The 25,718-nt window shown below is 37.2% G+C and overlaps 4 protein-coding genes across 6 annotated transcripts; all 4 read left to right on the forward strand.

The window, feature by feature from the left end:
* The first annotated feature begins 5,965 nt into the window (after positions 1 to 5,965).
* On the forward strand, positions 5,966 to 11,280 carry LOC126621124 (uncharacterized). 2 transcript variants are annotated; one of them, XM_050289508.1, is made up of 4 exons: positions 5,966 to 6,119; positions 6,150 to 6,273; positions 9,136 to 9,633; positions 10,519 to 11,280. In XM_050289508.1, the coding sequence occupies exons 2-4, from the start codon at positions 6,186 to 6,188 to the stop codon at positions 11,115 to 11,117; spliced, it is 1,185 nt and encodes a 394-aa protein (XP_050145465.1). In that variant the 5' UTR covers positions 5,966 to 6,119; positions 6,150 to 6,185; the 3' UTR covers positions 11,118 to 11,280. The 2 variants fall into 2 exon arrangements, with proteins under 2 accessions (XP_050145465.1, XP_050145464.1); XM_050289507.1 differs by having other exon boundaries at positions 6,054 to 6,273.
* Positions 11,281 to 12,497: 1,217 nt separating this feature from the next.
* LOC126623435 (la-related protein 6A-like) lies at positions 12,498 to 17,058 on the forward strand. Of its 2 annotated transcripts, none has more exons than XM_050292333.1 (11): positions 12,498 to 12,847; positions 13,454 to 13,535; positions 14,663 to 14,757; positions 14,849 to 14,920; positions 15,015 to 15,091; positions 15,180 to 15,264; positions 15,487 to 15,534; positions 15,661 to 15,726; positions 15,815 to 15,958; positions 16,092 to 16,185; positions 16,614 to 17,058. In XM_050292333.1, the coding sequence occupies exons 1-11, from the start codon at positions 12,611 to 12,613 to the stop codon at positions 16,739 to 16,741; spliced, it is 1,128 nt and encodes a 375-aa protein (XP_050148290.1). In that variant the 5' UTR covers positions 12,498 to 12,610; the 3' UTR covers positions 16,742 to 17,058. The 2 variants fall into 2 exon arrangements, with proteins under 2 accessions (XP_050148290.1, XP_050148291.1); XM_050292334.1 differs by having other exon boundaries at positions 15,821 to 15,958.
* Positions 17,059 to 17,706: 648 nt separating this feature from the next.
* LOC126623434 (phospho-N-acetylmuramoyl-pentapeptide-transferase homolog) lies at positions 17,707 to 21,744 on the forward strand. Its single transcript, XM_050292331.1, has 8 exons — positions 17,707 to 18,072; positions 18,223 to 18,288; positions 18,746 to 18,963; positions 19,427 to 19,877; positions 20,000 to 20,064; positions 20,539 to 20,729; positions 20,955 to 21,163; positions 21,286 to 21,744. The coding sequence occupies exons 1-8, from the start codon at positions 17,911 to 17,913 to the stop codon at positions 21,466 to 21,468; spliced, it is 1,545 nt and encodes a 514-aa protein (XP_050148288.1). The 5' UTR covers positions 17,707 to 17,910; the 3' UTR covers positions 21,469 to 21,744.
* A 997-nt stretch (positions 21,745 to 22,741) lies between these two features.
* On the forward strand, positions 22,742 to 25,175 carry LOC126624028 (40S ribosomal protein S14-3-like). Its single transcript, XM_050293027.1, has 6 exons — positions 22,742 to 22,908; positions 23,703 to 23,822; positions 23,919 to 23,964; positions 24,223 to 24,308; positions 24,488 to 24,617; positions 24,871 to 25,175. Exons 1-6 carry the CDS (start codon positions 22,906 to 22,908, stop codon positions 24,936 to 24,938), a joined length of 453 nt encoding a protein of 150 aa, XP_050148984.1. The 5' UTR covers positions 22,742 to 22,905; the 3' UTR covers positions 24,939 to 25,175.
* Positions 25,176 to 25,718: the final 543 nt, after the last annotated feature.

The following is a 25,718-nucleotide window of genomic DNA, read 5'->3' on the forward strand; positions in this document are numbered from 1 at the left end:
GATCAACTTGAGATTTATATTCATTATGTGTGTTCCAGTAGTGATTTCTCACAATTGGAAGAGATTGGTGATCTTGCAAAAAAAAATGGTGGAGACAAGGATGCATCAAGTATTCAATTATGTATATTTGCTCATTACATTGTCTTTAGTTTTACCAGTTGCAACTGCTTCAGTGGAGAGAACATTTTCTGTCATGAATATTGTTAAGGGTCCACTTAGGAACAAAATGGGAGATCAATGGTTGAGTGATAGCTTGCTTGTTTATATTGAGAGAGATATTTTTGCTTGTATTGAAAATGAAGCTATAATGCTTCGTTTTCAAAATATGAAACCTCGTCGTGGACAATTATAGTTTGTAATATTGTTTCCATTATGAATTATGAATGAAAGTACTATGATTTCATTTTCAATATGTTTTTCCATCCTAAATTTTTATTTGAACTTTTACACTGCGACCCCTTGGGGTAAGATTCCTGGATCCGCCACTGAAAGCAACTGAAAAATATCTTAAGTGGTCACCTAACTTTCCTTAGTTACGGTATAATGATATTTTTCGTTCAGAAATGTTAAAGAGTCTCTATTTAAAAATAAGATATTTTATGAAGTTTTTGTTACCATATTTTTTATCATAATGTGTTACAATATTGGCATGAATTAATTAACTGTAAGGTAATAAATAGTTTATGAAAAATCCAAGATTCTAAAAGACATTAGCACTAGTCAGGCGGTGGGCTAAGGCTTAGCGTGTCACGCTTCGATCCCGACGTACATCCAAGATCGACATGTGAAGTCACCAAGTACCTGTATATCTAACATACCCCGCCTCCGGGATATGGACAAAACACAACTCAAGATTCAAATTGTGTAGTAATTTTTCGTTTACTCTATGGCTGCATCTAACATATTTGTTAGACTACCTACGTACTCTTACACGGGATCAAGTCATTCGTAGTTCACCATTTGTTAAACTTTGAACTTTTAGTAAAACACTTCCTAGCATAAAATATAGAGTACCACACTACACGTCAACCATAAGCCAAACAAGAGTTGTCATCTTGCCATTCACTAACATGAATACTTTCTAATACCATTCCACAATCACATCAATTAATAACTCATACAATACACCAAAATGTAGGCTAGAGCGACACATTTCGGCCGAAACCTATATCTTTGAAGCTTTCTTAATTTAGAATGAATCTAACGAATCAATGAAGTCAAGGATGTGATTTCAGACCACTCAACAACATCGGGTTCCGGACCACTCAATGAAACCAAAATACCAAGCGGGGATTCCAAACCACTCAACGGAATCGAAACCAGGATACGATTCTGGACCATTCAACGGAATGGTAGAGTATAAATGATTTCAGACTTCTCAACGAAATCCGAGTGGATACACTTTTGGACCACTCAACGGAATCGCGGAGTACAATGGATATCGGACCACTCAACGAAATCCAAAGTAGGATACGATTCCGGACCACTCAAAGGAATCGCGAAGCATGAAGGATTTCGAACCACTCAACGAAATCCAGATGGAGTAGGGAACCATACCACTCAACGGAACCGAGCGGAAGTCCATGAAATATAACAACGACTCCAAGAAACAAGACATGAATTAGGTTACTCAATTCACAAAGGCCCAACGAAATGAAACAAGCACAAGTACTAAAGTTAGAACAAATCAACGAAACAAGAAATGAAACGATATCGAAGCAACAAATCCCCATGACAATGGGTTAACAGTCCACTGCTAGCCCTCACATTTAACAAACAATCCAATATGCATTTCAAATCACATTTCATAAATATTCCCAATGCACAAGTCAAATCACATTTCATAACAATAGATCGATGGCTAATTATTAAAAATCACATTTTAATAGAAAACACATTTATAAAACCAAGTCATATCCACAAAGGATACTAAAGAAATCAGGGTAATAACCATATCACATATATTAAATTCACTCACTGATATAGGCACGCAAAGCCTTATTGAGTCTTTAGTAGTACTAATTTTAGAACTTAAGGACGATTACATACATTTGGATCAAAGTCAACCCCACTAATTCAAGTCATCAAGATCTATACGTTGGATTCCAGATCCAACAGTTCCTAATATTCTGAAATATTACGTACTATAATGTACTAAAGTTTAGTGTCGATCTAACGGTTGGATCGTCGATTCATATAATGATCAAGTGGCGTACCATAATGAAACTAGGTTCAAATAATCAAATCACATCAAAAGGATATCAAATCTGAAATCAGGACATCTAATTTAACTTAAAAAGGCATCATTAACCTACTGGCCACGCGTTGCTGTAGGTGGCGATTTTCGACGAATGAAAACTCAATTTTCTGATAAACTCAAAAAATTATCAAATTTTACAGAATTGTAGAACACAACAAGGGGAAGAACTTTCATACCTGGGCCAAAGTCCGATTTAGCCGAAAAATACTTGAAATTGCCCTTGATCTGTAGGAACCTTATAAATGGATGTTATTGATTCGACTCCAAAACAAGCTCCAATGCCTCAACGAACCTATGAGCATTGTTTCTGTGGTTGAAAGGAGTTGGTTGATGGAGATAATTGATTGTAATACTTTCAAGAATCGCGAATCGCCGTCATAGACCTTTCGGCACCATCTATGTCATTCTTTGAGAAAAGAAAGTCGATCCTTGTCGAATTTGGATGAAAATGGAATAGGGATCGACTGGGTTTTAAGTAAGGATCAATATGACACTGGTCCCTTTGTCAATTGTGGCCGAAATAAGAAGATACGGTTAGGTCGGGTCAACGGGTTGAAAGTGGGTTGGCTGGTTCCTCTATCCCTTCATTTCTCTCCCTTATGATTGACTAGTTTCTCCCTTCATTTCCTTCATTTCTCTTATCTTCTTCCCATCTCAACTTTACATGTGGCACCCAGATTGCTACTCCAACAAATCTAGAGCCTTTCAAATTAGTGGTTAATTACTATTTTACCTCTACGTTTAACCGCTAATTTCTTCTTTGTTAAAACTTCGTTTTATGAACGGTTTTCTCCTACGCACTTGTGAGGTCGAGTTATATCCAACTATGTAAATAAAAGTGACAAAACATATAGGAATTAAATACGTCCTCGAAAAGTCCGTTTAGTATATTAAGGGTGTTTTCGTCCTTTTACTTATAAAAAACTATACGCCGTAATTATAAACGCGTCGAAACTAAGAATACGAAATATGTAATTTTAAATAGTGAAATATGGGGACGGGATTTCACATAGCGCCTAGGTAGGACCTAGGCGGAAGTCTAGGTAGGGTATGCGGATTAAGCAATTTTATTATATATCAGAGTAGTGACCAGCCGTCTAGCACCGCAATAGTGAAAAAAATATCACTTTGAGAGAATCTTCGTAGCATTTCTTATATTCTTTTTTGCTCTCGTGGATCAGTCGTTGTCCATAGTTTTATTTTTGTAATTTAGTTTTTTTCTATGTTTTTGTGCTATTACAATGATTGATTTGTATGGTAATGAAACACTACCTACTATTGTATAAAAAGAGTAGTTAACAGTTCAGTCTAGTTCTTTAATAGGTTGAAGGACAAAGCTTTATTTGTTTAAGGTCAATTTAAACAAGTTCAATAATTTTTGTATAAAAAGAGTAGTTACTTAACATTTCAGAATCGCAAGTTCAATAATTTTCGTCTACATAATTAACAATTGTATACATATTATGCATGTATTTATTAAAAATTTAAAAATAAAATTAAAAAAAAGAGAAAATATAAATATTCATGATTTTTATTTTAGAGTCTTAACGAAACACTCATGATATTATTCACTTACAACATTTTTTTGTCATTTTGGTTAAAACTCAAAATTTTCAAGTCATTTTCATTAGTTTTTTTTTTTTTTTTTTTTGTGACAACTTCAAATGATTTTTCCTTGTTGAAGACGTTGTTCATATCTTTTTGGACTATTATGGTTGTTGATAACTCTTTCATAACTAAAAGTTTAGTTTAAGCTTTTTAGCCAAAATGGTCCTTAAGATTTGCATAACTCCTCACTTTGGTCCTTGAGATTTGAAATCAATAGAAGTGGTCTATGAGATTGTCTACCATCAATCATTATGGTCATTCCGTGAAAAATTATGTTAAATAAGGATCAAAATGACAAAAATACCTTCAATTTAAAACAATAGACCAAAATGATTTGACAAAAATTGAGGGTATTTTCGTTATTTTAATCTTATTTAATGGAGATTTTTCATGGAATGACCTAAATGATTGATGATAGATAATTTCAATGATCACTTCTATTGATTTCAAATCACATAAATCATTTTGACTAAAAAGCCTTTATTTAAAAATGAAAACAAGGGGCAACTTATATTGTTACCTAGCTGTGAAATTTTGATAAAAAGGTAAAATTATTTTGTATGTAATTTACTATATTACCCTACTTTTATTTTAATTAATTTTCCTTAATTTTGTTGACCTAATTAATTAGGTAAATTACATTTTACGCCTTCAGGTTTGGGGTCAATTTCGATTCCTTACAACGTCTTTAAAACATTTCACTTTCATACCTTATCTATTATTTTATTTCAATATAGTATCTCTGTTACATTTTCCATCCATTTATCCGTTAAGAGCTGACCTGGCTGCCAAATTTGTGCCACGTGGTAATTTTTTTTATTCATTTAAAATATTATAATAATTTACCCTATTTATTAAAATTAAAAAAAAAACCTATCTTATTCCCGAGCCCTTCCTTTTCCTAGCAACCCTAACACCCCATCCCCTACCCTCATAACCCCCAAACAACCCTCCTTCCCTTCTTTTTCCACGGCCGACGCCCCCTCAACCCCCCCACAACCCATCTTCCCCGACCTTCGTCCCCTCCCTTTCTCCCCTCCAAGCTCTGCGACTCATGCAAGATCTCCCCATCTTGATTCATTCTCTGTTTGCCCTGCAATGCCATAATCCACGAGCACATTTGGATGTGCGACGCCACTTTCTGATGACCCTACCACCTTATGCCACCAACTATTCCAAACCCTTAGTCTTCTTCCTAACCCGACCCGCCACAACCCATTTCTCTATCTCACTCCCCAACCTACCCGTCACCACAACAACCATCATCTTCATACAACTTGACTACAAATCACCGCGCACGCCTCACACGATTTCGAATTGAGTTCTCGATCTTCGTCGTGAGTCGTTGGTTTTACTTCGAGAAGGGGCTTGCGGTTGGTTAAAGTGACGAAGATGGAGAAGTTGAGGTTTCAGTGGTGAAGGGAGGGGACGAAGGTCGGGGAGGTGAAGAGGGATGAGAGGGAGAAGGTGGGGGGGTTACGAGGGAGGTGGGGGTTGCGGGGAAGGTGAAGATGGTAGAGGAGAGGGAGGTGGGTCGGGGGAAGTTGGGTTTTTGTTTTGTTTTGTTTTTTTTATTATAAATAAATATGGTAAATTATTATAATATTTTAAATGAATAAAAAATTAATTTTTTGCCACGTGGAACAAATGTGGCAGCTACGTTAGCACAAATGTGGCAGCCACGTTAGCTCTTAACGAATCAATGTATGGAAAATGTAACGGAGATACTATATTAAAATAAAATAGTAGGTGAGGTATGAAAGTGAAATGTTTTAAAGATGTTGTAAAGAATTGAAATAGATCCCAAATCTGAGGAGGTAAAATGTAATGTACCCTAATTAATTTGACCCTTGATATTTTCACTCTTTTTTGCTTTTGAAAGAGAATTTTGTTAATAAATTAAACAAATATATCCTCACAATGATTGAAAAAATTATCTGAGGTGGGAACGGGCGGAAGACTTTTGTTTCTCTATTTTCTTTTTATTTTTCTCGAGATTTCAGAAATAAAATAAAGGTGAAGCCTGCTGCCCTTTTTGTCAAATTAATGATATTAAAGCGTTAAACTTTGATTAAAAAAAGTAAATCCCACTTATGAACTAAAGAATAAAGACGACCTTAGCAAAAATAAATAAATAAAATAAAGTCGGTTGAAGTCGAATCTTTTGGATAAAAGGACTGCACACACTCACAGTGCTACTCACTCCCCTCTTTCCTCTGTCACTGTAAACCTCACTAAACGCATTGCACATAGAGAGAGAGAGAGAGAGAGAGAGAGAGAGAGAGAGAGAGAGAGAGAGTGAGTTTGGGCGGAAAAGATGGGTCGGAGCTCCACATTACACAAATGGGTCTTACCGACGCTGCTTCTTCTCGGTCATTTGGCTGCTGAAATTTCAGCAGATGACGGTACGTTTTCTGGGTTCTCTCTGTTTCTCACTTTCTCTCTTGAATGTTTGGAACCATTTTGCAGTTTTTTGTTTAAAATTACTTTATATTTTGTTGTTTTTTGCTCATTTATTCCAACTCCTGAGATCTAATGACTGCTTATATTAGTATTATTTAGGCTATTAACTTTCATGGGTTCGTATTTTCATTTGCAATTATGTGGTTCATTTGGACATGAATATGCATTTGGTTTAGCTAATGACTGTTTAGTTAGCTAATTACCACCGTTGTTTGAAACTTTGAGACCCTATTTCACATTTTTCGGAAGCTATTGTAATCCTAACTCATTCTTCCGGACTCTCGTCCACCTAAATCACTTTTAACTTTCACATATTATAACCTACTTAATGTAACTCCCCTAATTTTTAACCTCAATTTTCTCAGTTTCTTCAAGCTTTTTCAAATTTCAATTCTCCATTTAAATGTGGTAATGTTTTTTTTTTTTTTTGTATTATTTTATTTTTGAGTACGCTGGATTTGGTAATTTACTAGGAAGATAGCTATTTTGGTTAATTCGGAGTTCTGTTCGTGGATTTTGCATCAAAACTGAAGAAGATTGGGTAAATTAGTAAAATTACTCGCAGGATAGTTATTTGCTCTACAGCTAAGTTTTGCTTTTACCCTTTTTTACCGTCCCGCAGTGGGTGGAAATGTTTAAATTAAAGGATTTAAAAGGCGTTAGGCGTTAGTCGGGCTCTTTGTTGGGGCTTAGCGGATAGGCCGGGCTTAGGCGGGCTATTAGGCGGATTTAAGTAAATATGTTATATTTCATGTAAATAAATGTTTATTTATACTTAAAATATATATAATAAATCACAAAATAGAAAGATATATATGTTATGAAGTATTGAAAAATAAACAAACATATAATTTGTGTTTTTTTAGTATTCAACAAATTTCTTATAATTTATTAAAAATATAATATAAAATAAAAGTTATTTATTTTTTCTCCAAGTGAGTTGCAGTCAGGCAAGCGTCTAGACGTTTAACTAGACCAGACAGTCTAAGCGTACGTCTAAACGAAGCTAATGCAGTGCTAAGTGGAGATTTTTAGAACAGAAATAACCTAAGTAACCCGTATTGGCGCCAAATTTCTGGCACGTTTTCCCCCTACCTAATCAAGAGGACAAAGGCCCTTTACGGAAAGGTCACCGACCCTATAAACAATGTATAGCTGTCCTTTAGGATCACCACCCCAAATGGTGTTTGGTAGTGTCCGTAAAAATAAGGTCCTTTTGTAGGGTCCACGCGTTCAACTCAGAGATTTTTCCTTTCTTTCCACATTTTTTTACCATTTTTTTTTCTTTCTTTCTTATAAGTAGATATTTTAAATTACTTATAACTAATTGGCAAAGAGGGTGGAAGCCGAATGCTTGTGCACGGGTTCGAATCTAACTGACTTAACTTACGTCTATTCGCATTCTGAAGAAAATATAATATTATTGTGGGCTTCCCAACATTTGAGACCCATGAATGGATAAGGCTATCCAGAGGATTTGATCAGTGTCCCAAAGAGATTGGAATTTGGATAGATCTTCTGCCTTCTCTGGTGAATTGGGAAGTTGTAGCGGCACAAAATTGAAGACAAAAGAACTGAAAATAAAAGCATCAATTTATTCCAGAAAACATTTTAAATATTTTTGGATTTGAAAACAACACCTTGAGACTGACATTTTTCTGATTTTTCTCAACTTGCGATATTATTAATTTCACAAAGGGGAAAAATATCGCTAGCCGACACAATTTTATCTTGGAGTGGGCAGGGTCCTCGGTGTCATGTCGTGATAGAACAAAATCCGACTGTTTTGTTGAATTTTTGTTTCACATTTGAGATCTGGAAAGACCAATTTTTGACCGTGGAATCATAAACTGATGGGCCATGCGGTAGGTAACGACAATTGAGAAGAGGTTAATGGGGAGTAGGAATTCCTCATCAAAATGTGTTTGTGTTTAGTAAATATTTAAAAATAGCTTATTTTTACAGTTTTAGTTGAAAAAAAGTTGAAAACGTAAAGTAACAAAAATGAACTTATTCTCACAGCATAGCATAAACAGTTTTTTTTCTTTTCAAAGTATAGCAATATCAAACTAACCCAAAATTTGTTCGTTTTGTTTTATACAATTGAATGACTAAATGATCTTATTTTAATTAATTTTATAGAGATCATCTTTACAATATGTTTTATAATTTAAGTAAATGATTCCGATCATAAGCACAAATTTTATGATTAAGCCACAAAATTTTGTGAGTTGTGATTTCTCCTCAATCCGTGAGGAGCGGAGTCATTATATAAAATAATTAAAGGCATTTGCCCTTTTCTTTTTAACAAAGCGGTCCCCATTTTTTGATGTGGGAGAAAGGCCGAGGCAAAAGAATTTCAGCCTCTTCTAGGGCCATGAGTTGGCTTTAGGACAATGACATACTTGGCTTTTTTAGGTTAACCTAAGATTAATGTGGTAAAACACATCTTGATATTTCTCTTTTGTATCGGTTTGGGGAAGGGAAGGTTATCAATTTAGAAGTTCGATTTCTTATGTAAAAAGCACTTCCGCGTACTTCTTTTAGCTTACAATTAATTTTTTTTTTATAAAATTTGACACTTGAAATGCATCCTGAGATCTCCAGAAAGTACCAAAAAATGTATTTAGAATTGAGATTTGCTTTGGTTATAATTATTTCTATCGAACGTAGTAACGTAAATTTTATTTCGTTCGAATAAAATGTTAGCGTCAATTGCTTACGTATTTTGCACAAATCACATTGTTAAGGAATGTGGGCTGAATGAGTAACCTACGTTTCTAAACCAATGTCGTTTATTGCAGGGCCGGTGCCAAACGGAGATTTTGAACTGACCCCATCAGGCGGCTTTTCAAACGACGGTGCTGTGGACGGGCCCGCCGGGATCCCCAGCTGGAAAGCAAACGGCACCGTCGAGCTTGTCGAATCCGGGCAGAAACAGGGTGGGATGATCCTCATCGTACCGCAAGGTAGACACGCGGTGAGGCTCGGAAACGACGCCGAAATAAGCCAGCAAGTGAAGGTGGAGAAAGGGTCGATATACTCGGTGACTTTCAGCGCGGCCCGCACGTGCGCACAGCTGGAGTCGCTGAACGTGTCCGTGCCACCTGCGTCGCAGACGATAGACCTCCAGACCTTGTACAACGTGCAGGGGTGGGACCCCTACGCGTGGGCCTTCGAGGCGGAGGAGGATGATGCGATGTTGGTCTTCAGGAATCCCGGCATGGAGGATGACCCCACTTGTGGGCCCATCATTGATGACGTTGCTATGAAGAAACTCTTTACCCCTGATAGGCGCAAAGGTAAAATTCTTCCTTTCGAATAAATTTTTCATTATGATCGGAACACAAATGATAAATTACGTGTTTTTATATAAGTGGTTAAAAATTATATTTTTTAAGTTATTAACTTTATAACATACATATTCCATCATTTATATAGTGATACATGATATATCATTCCGTGTTCCGATTACATTGAAAAATCCCTCCTTTATTCCTCAACCCTATTGGCCCATTAACTTAAAGGTTAAAAAGTAGAAAACTTTGTACACGTGGCCAAAAATGATATGAAGCTTTTAGAACTTAGGATCCACTATTATGTGGGGGATGGGATTGTCCCATGACATTCAAAAGTCGTGATCCAAAACTTTGTCTTCGATGACAAATCCAATATTATTTTCTTGTCAAATAAGTGAGGATGGGATTCAATTTCAAAAGTTGATGCAACGATAGATGTTACTGTGACAAATTGGTATTGTTTTAAATCAGTCATAAAATTGTCGTGACTTTGAACTTTAATAGATGCCTTACCTATTCTTGTTGTATACCAAACTCTTTTTTTTTTTCTTCTTTCTCTCAATCACATTATTAATCATGTGCTGGATAGAGCTGATATACGACAAGAGATAGATAAGGACTTGTTTATAAGTGTTTTTAAAAGGCAAGTAAATCTTGAAAAAATACTTGAGGTGCTTTTTAGCGTTTTTTCCAAGAAATACTTCAAGTGTTTTTTAAATCCAATAACATTTTCTTTAAAACCGCCTTAAAGATGTTAAATTTTGTGTTGAACTGACATATGAAAGAAGATTAACCTTTATCTTGATTGGACTATAAATTTTTGTTGTTTTGCAAAGTCTAGCAATCCCAGAGTACCAACTTTCTCACCATTTGCCATATTTTGTGCAGACAACGCAGTGATCAATGGTGATTTTGAGGAAGGTCCATGGATGTTTCCAAACATCTCACTCGGAGTCCTGCTCCCAACCAACCTCGACGAAGAAACTTCTTCCTTACCCGGTTGGATCGTCGAGTCCAACCGGGCTGTTAGGTACATAGACTCGTACCATTACGCGGTGCCACAAGGCAAACGGGCCATTGAATTGGTATCTGGAAAAGAAGGCATCATTTCCCAAATGGTTGAAACTTCACCAAACAAGCCCTACACCTTGACCTTCTCATTAGGCCATGCTAATGACAAATGCAAGCAGCCTCTCGGCATCATGGCATTCGCCGGAGACCAGGCGCAAAACGTCCATTACACACCGAATTCCAACAGCACGTTCCAAACCGCCGGCGTGAATTTCACGGCCAAGGCTGAGAGGACAAGGATTGCATTCTACAGTGTGTATTACAACACCAGGACTGATGACATGAGCTCACTCTGTGGGCCTGTGGTGGATGATGTCCGGGTTTGGTTTTCCGGGTCATGGAGAAATGGGCTCGGTGGGTCGGGCCGGGTGGCACTTGGGCTTGCTTTCTGGGCTTTTGTGTGGGTTTTGGTTTAGTAAGGGTTAGGGTTTCCTAGGGAAGTTGATCATATGTAATGTTTTGGTTTTAGCACGTCTAGCATGGGATTTGTTGCAAACAATGGTCCCAAGTACTAAGTTGTATGTGGGCTTTTACTATATGGTTTTTATATGAATGAGAAATGTGTTCTCCTTGATCCAATTTTCATAATTTCAATCGCATAGCCTTAAAATTTTAAGGGAATTTTAACGAAAAGCTTCCGGTACTGTTCATTTTAACGAAAAATCACATTTTTACACTAAAAAGTTAATCTTGATACTATTTACTTTACTTTTTATTTTGTTTTTATTGTTAAAACTCAAAGTTTTCAAGCTATTTTCATTCGTTTTCCTTAATTTCAATGGTAGAACACTTCCGCTGCTCTTATGGTTCTTACCATCTCCGGTCCATATCGAGACATAAGTTCAATATAAGAATGTATGTGTACTATTGGGTCGATATCTTCCTTAAAGAAGCTCATAGATTGGTTTTTTAAAATACAAATCGTATGTGATCATCACGTAGTTTGATGCTAAAATACCAAAATGTTTGACAAAGTACAAGATAATTAACAAAATGACATGTAAGCTTCATCTTACTCTTGGAAATAAAAATTCATAAATTTGCCACACAAGCTATTGAATATAATGGTCCCTACTAACCCATTTCGCTGGTTCACCTCACACAAGTTAAGTGTCGAATTTTTTGGTCCTTAAGCTCTGGACACTAAGAGGGCGTTTGTTTGCCCTCACTAAGTGGGACTGGACTGGACTGGACTAGCTGTTAGTCCAATACCGTGTTTGTTCCATGTTGGGACTAACATTAATAAGACTAAATGGGACTAGCATGGACAAAACCCTTCACTAAGAGGTCTTAGCGAGACCCCCCAATAACCATGGGACTAGCTAAGACTATCCTTCCTCGTCCTCGTCATGCTCAACAACCACTCCCGATAGACTCCTCGTCATCTCCGGTCACCTAGATCATAATAAAATATTAATAATTTATATATTAAATAATATAATATTAGAATTTGTTATTATCTAGCTTCTTAGTCTAACATTACACCAAACGCTTCACTAAGTTAGTCCAACTTAGTTCAGTCTAAGCCAGTCCAGCTTAGTCCTTGAAGCTAGTCCAATCCGAGATAGTCCGGCGTAACAAACGCCCCTAAGGTTCATAGAGGATCCAAATTCTGAAGAAAATTTATCATTGGATTGCAAACATTTGACCTGGATAAAATTGACAAAATGGAACTACAAGTGCTATTTTTGCAATTTACAAAATTGAAGAACAAAGGAGGGACCGAAATGACGGCAATGCCCTAATCACACGTCATGCGTATCACTTGGGGTTGGGCCTATATAAAGGTGGAAAGGGGAAGAAAACAGAATTAGGAGAAGAAAGAGCGGGGGCCTGTCCTCGCATTTGAAACCTTTGAAAGGTTCGCTCCCTCCTCTCTCTTCTCCCCTCCTCTTTCTGCATTCCACAAATGGAAGGCGAAGAGGGGCCCACCGTCACCACTCCCGCCGACACCACCCCCACCGTCATCACATGCGGCATCGACGCCCCCCCACCGTCTCCGCCGCACGGTTCCGATATCTCACCCGTTGGATCTCCCGGTCGCGCCTCCTCTGAGATTCAACCACGGCCGTCGGATGATGACCCTGATCAATCGTCTGGGACTAGCGGTCTCTCTGAGGATCTCAAACAGAAGATTATTAAGCAGGCAAGGATCCCTCTCTCTCTCTCTCTCTCTCTCTCTCTCTCTATATATATATATATATATATGTATAGAATGAATTTGATTTGGAGCTGATAATTTGATATTGTATAGACCTAGCAATATGTGTTGTATTGATTATGAACCCTAGAGCCATATTTATCATTCTTTCAGTAGCTCTACGATTGTTGGAATTATGTTCTTGATTCCTTCTTGCTTTGGTCTAAATTGAAGGAACAAGTAAAAAAGTTGGTAAAATAAATGCAAAAATTGTTCATAGATACGATGATTTCCGCAATGCATACGCATGGGATAAGTGAATTTGAATCGAATGCGTATCTGGAACCACATTTTGAAGCCACATTAGTATAGACCATAATGTACTAATTTCTGTGCCCACTTTGTTAACCGTTAAACCGAATTTTAGCTGCCCTGAAGTCCAAATTTTAACTCGCATTGAGCTTTAACCAAACAGCGGGGTTAAGAAAGTGTTTGAGTAAACGTAGAGGGAGAGAGAAAACGAAGTATTCTCAATTGACATTGTAAATGTTGCTATTACTAATTTTAAGTTCTCATGCGAGGTTTGTTTTTCAATTCTTTGTGGATTTGCAGGTGGAATATTATTTCAGCGATGAAAACTTGCCCGCTGACAAGTATATGTTGAGTATGATTAAAAAGAACAAAGAAGGTTATGGTGAGTGGTTACCGTTATTGTTTGATTTAAATGTTGTTTTAATGGTTTGATGCATTTTGTACCGAACTGAAACTTGCATAGTTTTTCATCTGATTTGATAACTGCCAACTTTAGTAAATATCTTTCCCATGTTGTACCCCGAATGGCTTCTTATTTCTTCTTCTGTGATTGATGCAGTGGTAATTTTTTCAAAGACGAATGCAGGAAAAGTCATGTTAAACAAAATCTTATTGTATCATGCTATAGCTGTCTATGAACTTTGCCCACCCGCTGGTTTAATCACTTGACCCACGTAATGGGCTAATAAAACTTTGCGCGGGCATTACTTTTTTTCCAAGTGTTTTATTAGACTAACTACTCCTTAAATAAAATAAGATAAAGGTCTGTGAAGAAACTCTTCCTCAATCATCCAAAGTAGAATTAATCTCATGCAGATTCCTCCATTTGGACTTACCTCCAGTTCATGTGGCTGGATGTGGATCTAAACCAATATATTCCAAGGTGTTTTATTTGTCATTTTCTACATGCTTTATGGGTGCTGAAAGTTTATAGTGTTAATTATGTTTGTGTTAATAAAATCTGGCATTAGTAGAGTAGAGAAGACGAAGGTGATGAGCAAAGCAGGTACTTCTGACAGCTTGCCTTGCCTGGATGTTTTCCTGGTGCAGCCAAATTTGGTTGTGCCGAGCATCTGGGGTTGGCGTTGAATGACGATGCAACTGATTGCTGACTGATTCCTTCTCTATTCATTAAATTCTATTGCTAAAGCAGTTTTCAGAATTAGAAACATTTTTTTCATTCTCTTGGTTATTCTTGTTTCTAATTTGGTGATTTATCACTTCTGAGAAAGGGGGTGATTGCTTTTCTAGTGGCAGGAATATGAGAACTGCCCTATTATTTTTTCGACTTCGTTATCTCCTTCCTCTGCTTGTGTATGTGAGTATATTAACCACTAGCTGCAAATCCGTGTGGCACTGAAATTTTTTTATACATCAAATTGCTTCTTCTGTGGTGGTAAAAAATCTTAGTTGTAAGTTGTAACAAATTGAAAAATTATTAAGTAGTCTCCTTTTCTTCACCCTGTCATGTTAACAGTTTTCAATAACTATTGGCATATCTTTTTGCAGTTCCAATTTCAGTTATTGCTTCTTTTAGAAAAATGAAAAAGCTCATCCAAAACAATTCGTCAATAGCAGCTGCATTGAGGGAGTCTTCCCTCCTTGTAATGTTCTTATTTTGTTCTCTTTAAAAAAATTAAGTGCAAGTTGAATCACGAATATGCTAAAAGATAAGCATAAATCTCCTTCTTGTAGGTTGTGAGTTCGAATGGGAAGAAGGTGAAACGGATTCATCCCCTTCCATTAACTGAAAACAAAGATCCAAAGGTATCCTTTCGAACTTGATTTTTTTTTTTTTTTTGTTCTTAATTTTTATGTATTATTTTTGGAAAACTTCAAGCATCTAATTTCTGCATTATAGTGCACTGTCTTGGTAGAGAACCTACCTGAGGATCATTCAGTGGAGAACCTTAAGAGTATACTTGGTGAAGCTGGAAAGTATGTTCTTTTCCTTCTTTTTTTTTCCCATGATGTGACATTACTGTTCTCTACAATTTTGATTATAGCATGGCTTTCAATTTTCCAGAATAAAAGATTTGTACATACTCAACCCACATGCAATAGAAGTGTCTACAAAAGGCGGCAAGGCTAAGAAGCTGATTAGTAATAAGGTATGGTTTCTAAATTTTATGTGCATGATTGTACATGCTAATTATCCGAATTTGGTGATTTAGAGGGATCGGTTACTGAGATACACTTTCCATGATCGGGATTTTTGTGGTTGGTGAAAGTCTTCTGTTCTTTGTGGTCTGAGGCAAACGCTGTGGTCCTTCTGAAGACAATTTTGAGATAATCCGGCAGCCTTTTGTAATGTGTCTTGTTTTTTGTCGCAGTTGCATGCCCTTGTGAAGTATGATACCGTGGAGGCTGCTGACAAAGCTGTAAGTGTTTGTTCTTTCCAACGGTATAATCATCAACATCAACATCATCATCATTTTTCATAGGGCTCTCTATAGCTCGGATAATCAATCCTTGGCTTACAGTTTTTTCCTGGTAATTTGTGTCAGGTCACTACTTTAAATAATGAGGAGGATTGGAGAAATGGCATGCGGGTGAAGCTTCTAAAACAAGTGGTATTTGATTCTGTCTTTTTTCCTTTTTCTTTTTTCTATCTTCACTTTTGGCTACAAGAAGAGTTAATGTTGGTATTATTCACATCAGGGGAAGTATGGACAGAGAAAACAACCCTGGAAGGGTTTCGAATCTGAGAAGAGTAGCGGCAACAGAAGTAATGATCAAACAGGAGACGAGGAGAATCATACTCTAAGTGTGAAACATAATGATGCACGGACAATTGATGAAGAGGTAAGCGGTGGTTATGCTCATGAGCAATTGGTGTTATTTTTGTTGGAGTCCTTGATGGATCCAGTTCCATACAAGTGTTTCATTACACTCGACTGGTTTTTAAGTTTTGACCTTTTTGCTTCTGCCATTCTAGGATGGAGAGCGAGTTCCCAAGGAGAAAACTGGGCATAGAGGTCGAAATAGGGGGCAGTCAGGAAGGCAAAAATACCGTGGGACCAATGGATTTGGTACGTTGATGAACTAATATTTGAATAGATTCCTTTTCTTTATAGACTCTATTCACTTAGACCTTGTTTGGTACTGAGGTGATTCTGAAAAAAATTGGTATAAAAAAAAGCTGGAGCTTTTTTGTGTTTGGTAAACATTCACCTTCAGTTTTTTTTCACAGTTTTGGATGAAAAAAAAGCCAAAAACAAGAAGCTGCAAAACCCAGCTTTGAAAAACCGGCTTGTTTTCACATATGTTTTACATAAAAGTTTACAAAACACTATAATATTGTTTTTTTTTTCAAAAGCATTTTTACAAAAAAGTTTACCACACACTCTGCTGCTTTATTTCACAGTTGCTTATTTTTACAACATGGTAGAAATAGCATTTTTTTTCAAAATACAGCAATACCAAATCAGCCCTTAATATAATCAAAATGTTTCCCCAGGTCATGGAACTACTACGGCCAATCACGGCATTGAACCATGGAAGCCACCACCCGGCCCAAGGATGCCTGACGGAACCAAGGGATTCACAATGGGGCGAGGGCGGACTCTGAGCACAGCCCAGAGTTAGCAACTGGGTTGATCACCAGACACTTTAGTGATTTTGTGTTTCAGAACGTTTGCGTATGTATTGGACTGAGATCTGGTAGATCCGTGATGCGTCTACTCATGCCGGCGGACTTATGTGAATATTCATCTATCAACCGTTATCCGAATTTCTGTTGGGTGTTATAGCCCAGGTGCGGAATGCAGTTTGATAGACGAGTCTCCTGTTACGTATTTTTTAAACCATGATACGACGTTGTACATTGTACAATATTTTCTTGGATCAATCCAAGAATTAAAAACAGGTGATTTCCTATTTGAAGAGACGGATTTAAACTCAAACGTAAGACGAATAAATTGTTTAATCAACTAACTTAATCAACGTTTATTATATCAAAAAATTATTTAGCATGTCATATTCGATCGAAATATTTAGTTGGTCAACGGGTAAATTAGGTAAAACCTAACACTAGTAAGCTTTGGGGTTGTCAACCAACGAGTGGCAAACGTGTTGGATTTTCATTTCTTCACGACAAAAAGCACCTGAAATAAAAGGATCAGGATCCTCTCCTCTCCTGAGCTAAGCCTAAGGGTGAGGATCCTCTTGACCAAGTTCATCGGACTGTTAAAATTTTATTTAATGGTTACAATTATTATAATTTTTAGAGGGATTTCCTGTTTGTAGCTGTTGGATAAAATTCCAATGATCCGATAGACTTGGTCAGGAGGATCCTCACCCTTAGCTCAGGAGAGGATCCTGATCCGAAATAAAAAAAACATTCCCAAATCAGCAGATCCTCTTTCAGGAGAAAATTTTTATTGTGATCGGAACACGAAGGGTACACTATTTATTTGGGAAATTTTATTTTATTAACTTTTTAATACACATATCTCACTATTTGTATAATAATATGTGATGCGTCATCCTGTGTATTGATCCCACCAAACCAATCCATAGTCCATGTGTGGAAAGGCCGTCTCTCTCTCTCACGCGCGGAAACTCGATCCGGGGCGAGAATTTCAAAGTTTCCTCTTTCGCATTCCCTCCGGCCGTCCTTTCTTATTTTTTTAATTTTTTTGCGGTATAAAAAGCTTCAAAACTCGAATATCCAATTCTCTTCGTCCTCTCCAGTTTTTAATGGACTCACCATCCTCTCCGAGATCTGAATCTTCATCTCCTTCTTCCGCTGAGACATGACGTCATCATCATCTTGTTCTCTCACTCTCCTCCGGCACCTCTCTCCTCTCCAACTCTCTCGCTCCCGCCACTGCTCCCCCTCGCTCTGCACCGCCATTCTCCGCCGATCCGTTTCGGCCTTTTCGTTCGGGAGCTCCGGTGTCCGATACGATCTTCAGGTTTGTTTTCTGGTATCGCCGATTCGTTTCGTAATTTCCGTTTGGTTGCCGAGAAAGTCATCTGTGATGGAATTCGAAAGCCAACTCTTTTCTTTCTTCTGTGAAATGCTTGTTCTGATGTGTGCTGATTTGATATATCATCAATTTCAGTTGATTCGGCGGAGAAATGGGCGCCAATTCCGATACAATTCTGTTGATTTCGGATCTTTTGATTCGGTAAGCCTCATAGCTCTTGTTCAAAATGATGGTTGTTTATCTGTTTGGTATTTGTATTTTGACTAGATTTCGGTTTTGATAACAATTTGAAGTTATAGTTTACATTTGTCTTGGAATCAACTATCAGTGTTTCGTGCTTTTCGGATGCTTTTCGTGATTTTCCGCATACACATTAGCTCCTCGCTTTACTGTTTTAGGAAATTAGGAAAGACACCCGGACAACTATATGAAAACACTTAAAAGAACTCAATTTGAGAGAAATAATCGCGCATCTACATACATGTCATGTTCTAATTCATTCTTAGTTCGAAATCTCTTTCGGTGCCCTCCTCTCATTGCAAAGTGGGCAGGGAGCTTTTCTTAAATATTGGGTTTGAAGTGTTTTTTCTTTTTGTTGTAAAGGTGAAATGTTATCAATTGCTTATGCATATGAAAAGCATTTTTTGTTTCCCTTTAGGAAGCAGCTGATATAGCACCACTTGATGATTGGGGGGGCGGCCATGAAGACTCTACAGGGTACATAATGTATTCCAGCAGTGAAGATAGTGATGGAGAGTTCGTAGTAACTCCCGTAGCTGATATTGATTTGCCTGCCATCACTGTATCAACTGATGATGCTATGACTGTCACTGCTCATCGGCTTGCAATGCTTGGAAGGCAGCGTAGGAAACACAGGCAAGTATGCCATCTGATTAATTACTCAGTTATCATAGACTTGAAGAAGTACAGATTCTAACATATTTACTGCACCCTACGGTATATCAATGTTGCTTGAGAAAAACTCAAACTTCAGTTTTTTATGATCACCATGTGTTTTGATAGATTTTGACAAGTGATATATAAAATTTTACAAAAAACAAACATATAGAATGAAAGCCATGGTATTTTAAAGTTGTTGAGAAAATGGTGTTTGCAATTTACACAAGGTTTTTGAGTGTGTTGCGAGACACTATGTGGCTTTTTTCTACCAGTTATTCAAAAGTTTAGAATTCATTGGACATTTAGAGACTGGTCCAAAATTTCCTCTACAATGAGAAGTCATTATCTGTTATTTGACGGGAACCTATTCACGTGCTTAAACTAGTGATATATGTGCGTCTTTCTTAGTCTGATTGTCCTTTACACTCTACATTTGCAGGGTTAGACATGGAGTATTACTCAATATGGGACTGATACTTTTCTTAGTGGTGTTACTTTTATATGTGGATTCGTGTGCATGGAGGATTGTTAGACTACCTTTGGCCCCATTTCACTTGACCTGCCCTTTTTTTGTATCAGCCGTTTTAGCTTCATGCGCAGGATATGTTTGTGTTCCCCTACTCTATGTTTTGAAGATTCGTCAAATTATCAGAAAAGAAGGGCCTGCTAGGCACTCCTTAAAGAAAAGAACTCCCACGATGGGTGGATTATTTTTTATACCAATTGGTGTAATTGTTGCAAAATTTATTGCCGGGTTTTCTTCTGTTGAAGTTTCTGGAGCAGCTGCAGCAACTCTTGCATTTGCTGCAATTGGTCTGCTTGATGATATCTTAAGCCTCGTCAAGAGACATAACACTGGTTTATCTGCATGGACAAAAATTATTTTGGAGGTGAATTGACTATTGAATGTTCCTTTCGCAAACTTTATGTGCGGATTTCTGGTTAATCTAAGAGTTGATTTTTAAGTTCTATTAATCTTTTTAGCAATATTTAAGTTATGCTTATTTTGCAGGTAGCTGTTGGGACCTGGTTTTCGTATTGGTTGCATACTGCAAATATATCATCACCCTATGGCATGTATATCTTCTTCTAACTATTTTTCTGATGGTAACTCACATTTCTGTTCTTACAATGTTGAGTTTAGAAGAAAATATCAAACTTGTGTTTGGTTCTTATTTATCAGTCTTCCACAAAAAGGGTCTCTTGCAATTTTCTTTCTTTTTTGGTTGTTTTTGTTGTACTGTTAAAACTTCCCGTTCTCAATGGGTCGTATATTTGTAGCTAATTCTGAATAAAGGTTTTCCTGAAGACCCATCGGTACCTCTTCTCTTCCATAATTATCCATTTTAGATTGCTGGAATATGTTCAACAGGTACTGTATGATAATCTTAACTGTAAAAGTTGAAACCGAGATTGATAGCATACACACTAAATTTAACTTGCTGATAGTGGGACATTTTGTTTTTGGATTGGCTGCTTGGCTGCTTTTATGTAATAAATGCTTTACTCATCGTGCTTCTACTCAAGTTGATCTTTAATTTCTGAATGCAGGAAACTGTTGGTTCCTTTACCTGCACTAGGGCTTGTGTTCCTGGGAAAATGTTATTTAATGTTGGCTTCATTCTGTTTCGTTTCTATGGGAAATGGGGTTAACTTAACAGATGGTCTTGATGGTCTGGCTGGAGGGTCTGCTGCATTGGCTTTTGCAGGAATGTCGATCGCAGTGCTTCCAATTTGTTCTGGTCAGTGTAGTTGTCATTGTTATGTCCTTTTTATGTTGCATGTGATAGAATTATGCTGCTTTTGGGTTCACACTTCACATAAAGAATCTAAAGGCATGTGGTACCTCCGGTAGCACAATCCCACCAAGGGGTTGGATTTTTAACTTGGGGTTGTTAATGATAAAGAAAAACATGTCTCTTCTGCATAATTTTTTAGTACTAATTATTTATTTTCATATGAAACAGACCTTGCTATATTTGGAGCATCAATGGCAGGAGCTTGTGTCGGTTTTCTTTTGCACAACCGATACAAGGCATCTGTATTCATGGGTGATACCGGATCCCTGGCACTCGGTGGAGGGTTAGCTGCAATGGCTTGTTGCACGGGGATGTTCTTCCCCTTATTTATTTCATCTGGAGTCTTTGTCATGGAAGCCTCATCAGTTATTTTGCAGGTTTGCCACCCATGACATTCAACATATAGCGTGTCTCTGATTTTGTTTCGAGCAAATAGACACGTTTCACTTTCATAGTTGGTTTCAGTTTCACTGTGAACTGATAGTTGATGTACTTTTAGGTATTATACTTCAAGACAACCAAGCGTTTACACGGAGCTGGGCGCCGTCTCTTCCGAATGGCACCCTTCCATCACCACCTTGAACTATGTGGATTAAAAGAACCAGTCATTGTTGCTGGTGCTTACGTTATATCGTCCACACTGGCGTTGTGTGCCGGCTATCTCGGCCTCGTTTCTGCATAGCATTTGAACGTTGTTACCATTCTTTGTAGCTAGGATTTCCTAAAATTATCGTTTATATGTTTGTTTCTAATGTTTATTCTGTAATTGTTGAGGTTGCTGAGAAAATAGAGTTCATATGTACAATTCAAACTTGTATTTGTATGCCAAACTTTGCTAACGAAAGTGAGAGTATAAAATGGGCCGTGCTTATCTATATAGCCCACTTAAGTTGGACTCTCCTGTTTTGGACTTTCAACTTTATCGCAAGTTATGGAATACAAATGTGGACATTGAACATTTTGATCTGAATCGTTTATTTTGTAAGTCATGTATTATCGTACAAATTTTACTAAAAGCTGAAATCGTTTATGCATTTGCTAGTGCATTGAGCATATTTGGTTGTTTTGTACAACACTATATTTCAATTTTCTGGTTGTGCCAAAAAGAACTTATAACACTATTCGATTTAGTCGAATTTTTTAAAAGATGATTTGTGAATGAGGACCTGAACATGTAAGTTTCAAAAATCATAAAAATTGTTGGAGGATCAAACGAGTGGTTAGCACGTATCTACTAGTGTGTGTTTTTTTAAAACAAACGATATTATTTAGCTAGTGTTTTTTTTAGCAAGAAAAGAAATTATATTAAAGAGAAGCCCCGAGAACACCCAAGGCCTCTAGTGTCAAATAAAAGGATGTTCCTAGCTTGAGGAGGAACAAACCCATCCCAAACATACGTATTATTGATTCCTTGCTTGAGGAGGATCCTCTACGGATCCTGTTTGTGAGGATCCTGGGAATCCTCAAATCGTGTCCGTTCATCGTACATCGTGCGACCAGTTTTTGTCAGGTACTATTCATATTTAATTTTAAATAAATGTATTTAAAATGATTTATGGCCATACAATGTACAATGAACGAACTCAATTTGAGGATCCTCAATGGTTCTAATTCTTGAAGGCAGTGCACACTTTCTTAAGACTGCATCAAAATCGTGTTCATTCATCGTACATCTTGCAACCAGTTTTCGTCAGGTACTATTCATATTTAATTTTAAATAAGGGTATTTAAAATAATTTATGGTCACACAATGTACGGTGAATAGACACTTTCTTAAGACAGCATCAGTGTCAAAACCAGAGCATCCCCAATAAATCTTTAGTGCTTCCGCCATGGTGACAATGTTAGACCCCAAATTATAGGGGTAGCGAGCCATTAGGAAAAGTAAAATCCAAAAATAAAGGTGCGTAAATCACAATATTCAATAAATCAAGGGATATTTCCGCAAATTCCAAAGTCTTTACTCGCGTCACACAGAACCCTAGTTTGTTCTCGGATATAAAAGGAAAGCGCCCACACAAGCCCTCATCCTTCTCACTGCTTAGGGTTTTTCCAGTCGGCCAAAGCAACCAGCAGACTCCTCCAAACCCTAGCCCCCAATTCTCCCCGTTTCGCAGCCATGGTAAGCAAATCTCAAACCCAATCTCTCTCTCTCTCTCAAGTATTTCGTCTCCGATTTCATCTGCCTCTGTTCAGAATTCAATCTGTGAGCTTTGGTGCTGTGTATAAATCCCCAGTCTTCCATTTTTCTGTAGCTATGCATCAGATCAAGAACCTTAGATCTTCGTTTTGTGCAGATTGGGTTTTTTATTTGCGTTTCGATTTTCGAATGCTTAACAATTGGTGCAAATGGAAAATGGTTATCTGTTTTTTTTCGGTTCTTGTTCTGAATTTGATAAACTTGTTACTGTCTTCGATGTAACGAAACCCTTTGTGATTAAGTTAGATGCAAGGTTAACATACCCTATTTAAATGTTTAATTGGTGGGTTATAATGCCGATAATGAGGTGTTTTAATTAGGTTGTAGTCAATTTGTGAGCTTGGTTTGATTTGGGATTGTATCTGTTAGTTGTATGTATATACTAATCAAGGTCTGACGTGAGAAGTTCATTTTTTGTTGATAGGAATGAAAGTAATTTATCAACATCAAAACTTGTCGATTCTACTTTGATTGTTTTATGTTTCAGTTTTGAAAATATTGTTATTTGGAGTGGATGGTTCAAATGTTTGTTTTTCAGTCGGATGAAATTTGCGCTAAAGACAGGACTTCAATTCGATGAGTGGGTCTAAATCTAATGATTTGCTCTGCATTGAATATTTAGTCATTTTTGTTTGTGGGTTACATGTTTGTAGTGTATTTTTGTTGGCGCTAGCTCTTCCTGTTTTGACATTTTCTTGTTTTGATGTGTTCTACAGTCGAAGAAGAAGGTTAGGGAGCCTAAGGAAGACAATGTTACCCTTGGTCCCATTCTCAAGGATGGAGAACATGCCTTTGGTGTTGCACACATTTATGCGTCATTCAATGACACATTCATTGTAAGTAAATTTATCTGTTTCTAGGCGTGTTATGCATAATTAATTCATTCTGTCTATGTTTCTGGTTCTAATGATGATTCCTTGTTTATGTTTCAGCACGTAACTGATCTGTCAGGAAGGGAAACCCTTGTGCGTATCACTGGTAAGGAAATTCTCTCTTCTAGGATTAAGATCAGCTAGATAGGCTTTTCTATTTCAGACACCGTGGCATCATGTGGTGGTTTCGTTTAGTGAACACTTTGGTATATTTACAAGTTTTATTTCAAAGAATGTGTTGTAGATAATCTTTTAGAATAATCGTAATTGTAGCGAGATGAATTTAGCCACCTGTTTATTGAGATGTTTTGTTATGAATAGTGATCTGTTGTGTTTCATAAAGTATTCATATCTTTAAATGCAGGTGGTATGAAGGTTAAGGCTGACAGGGATGAGTCTTCCCCATATGCTGCTATGCTTGCAGCACAAGATGTTGCACAGAGATGCAAGGTCTTGATCTATTTTCAGTACACTTCGTCTATTATTCTTTGTATTCTTGAAGTGATTGTATTTCTTGTCAAAGGTCATCTGGGCCATTTTGTTGGATCGTTCCCATTGTCACAGCTCCTTGTTTTATGATTTTTTTTTCTTCTGCTACCATTTAACGCGCTTAACTTTGACGAATGCAGGAATTGGGCATTACTGCACTTCATATTAAGCTTCGTGCTACTGGCGGCAATAAAACTAAAACACCTGGTCCAGGTGCTCAGTCTGCCCTCCGTGCTCTTGCTCGTTCTGGAATGAGAATTGGTCGTATAGGTAAAGCCCTTAATTTCTTAAAGAATGTTGTCATATTGTCCAAAAATGCGAGTTTTGTCTCTGCTGTTCATGTTCTCATAATCGGCCAATCTGTATTTGCAATTGAATTTGCAAGTTGTCTGTCGTGGTACAAGTTTCTAAGATTATTCTGTAAAAGTTAAGCAGCATTGCTTATATACAGTTTTTGATTTTCTTCCTGCAACTGTCTATCTGAGTACGGAACGCTGACCATTCGTTTTATATCGTTTTTCAGAGGATGTGACTCCAATACCTACCGATAGCACCCGTAGAAAGGGTGGCAGGAGAGGAAGGAGGCTGTAAGCTTGCCCCTGTTATCTGGTCAGAACTGCTTGTCACGGTGGTCGCCGTGCCTCGGTTGGATTATGTTACTCCGAAATAGGCGCTGTTGCTTTCTGTTTCGAAACTATGTAGCTTTTGACTTAAGTTTCTTCAAAAGATTTATTTTCAATTAATTCGGAAAGAGTTTTGCGACTCTTGAAGTTTTGTTTTGTTATCTACTCTGCTATTGTGGTCTGCAACGAAGTATCTTTTGGTCTATTTCATTTTAGGGTTAATCTCTGTTTATTACTCTCATGTTTCTTGGTTTTCAATGTTTAGTACATCAAGTTTTTTTAGTTCCAGAGTCATACCTAAAGTGTTAATTTTGGGACAATCTCATATGTCTGTTAGTCAAACCGTTAACTCTCCAGTTAATTGATTTGGATAATGATTGGGCGTCATGTGTTATTAAAAAATTAATTATATAAAGTTAAAAAAAAAGCCCATCCCTTCTCCTTCCGCCCCCAACCCAGAAGAAAAAGAAAACCCAGTCCCACCCCCAACCCAGAAGAAGGAAATAAAAAAGAACCTACACCCAACCCAGAAGAAGGAAAAAACAAAAACAAAATAAAAAACCTAGTTCCGCACCCAATCCAGAAGAAGGAAAAAAAAAAAAAAAAACACAAACCCAGTTCGTCCTTCCCCCCTCTCATACATCTGTTAGTCAAACTGTTAACTCTCTAGTTAACTGATTTGGACAATGACTGAGTGCCACGTGTTATTAAAAAAATATTAAAAAAATTAATTAAATAAAAATTAAAA

The sequence above is a fragment of the Malus sylvestris genome, chromosome 5 (genome assembly GCF_916048215.2).
Source record: "Malus sylvestris chromosome 5, drMalSylv7.2, whole genome shotgun sequence".
NCBI lineage: Eukaryota > Viridiplantae > Streptophyta > Magnoliopsida > Rosales > Rosaceae > Malus > Malus sylvestris.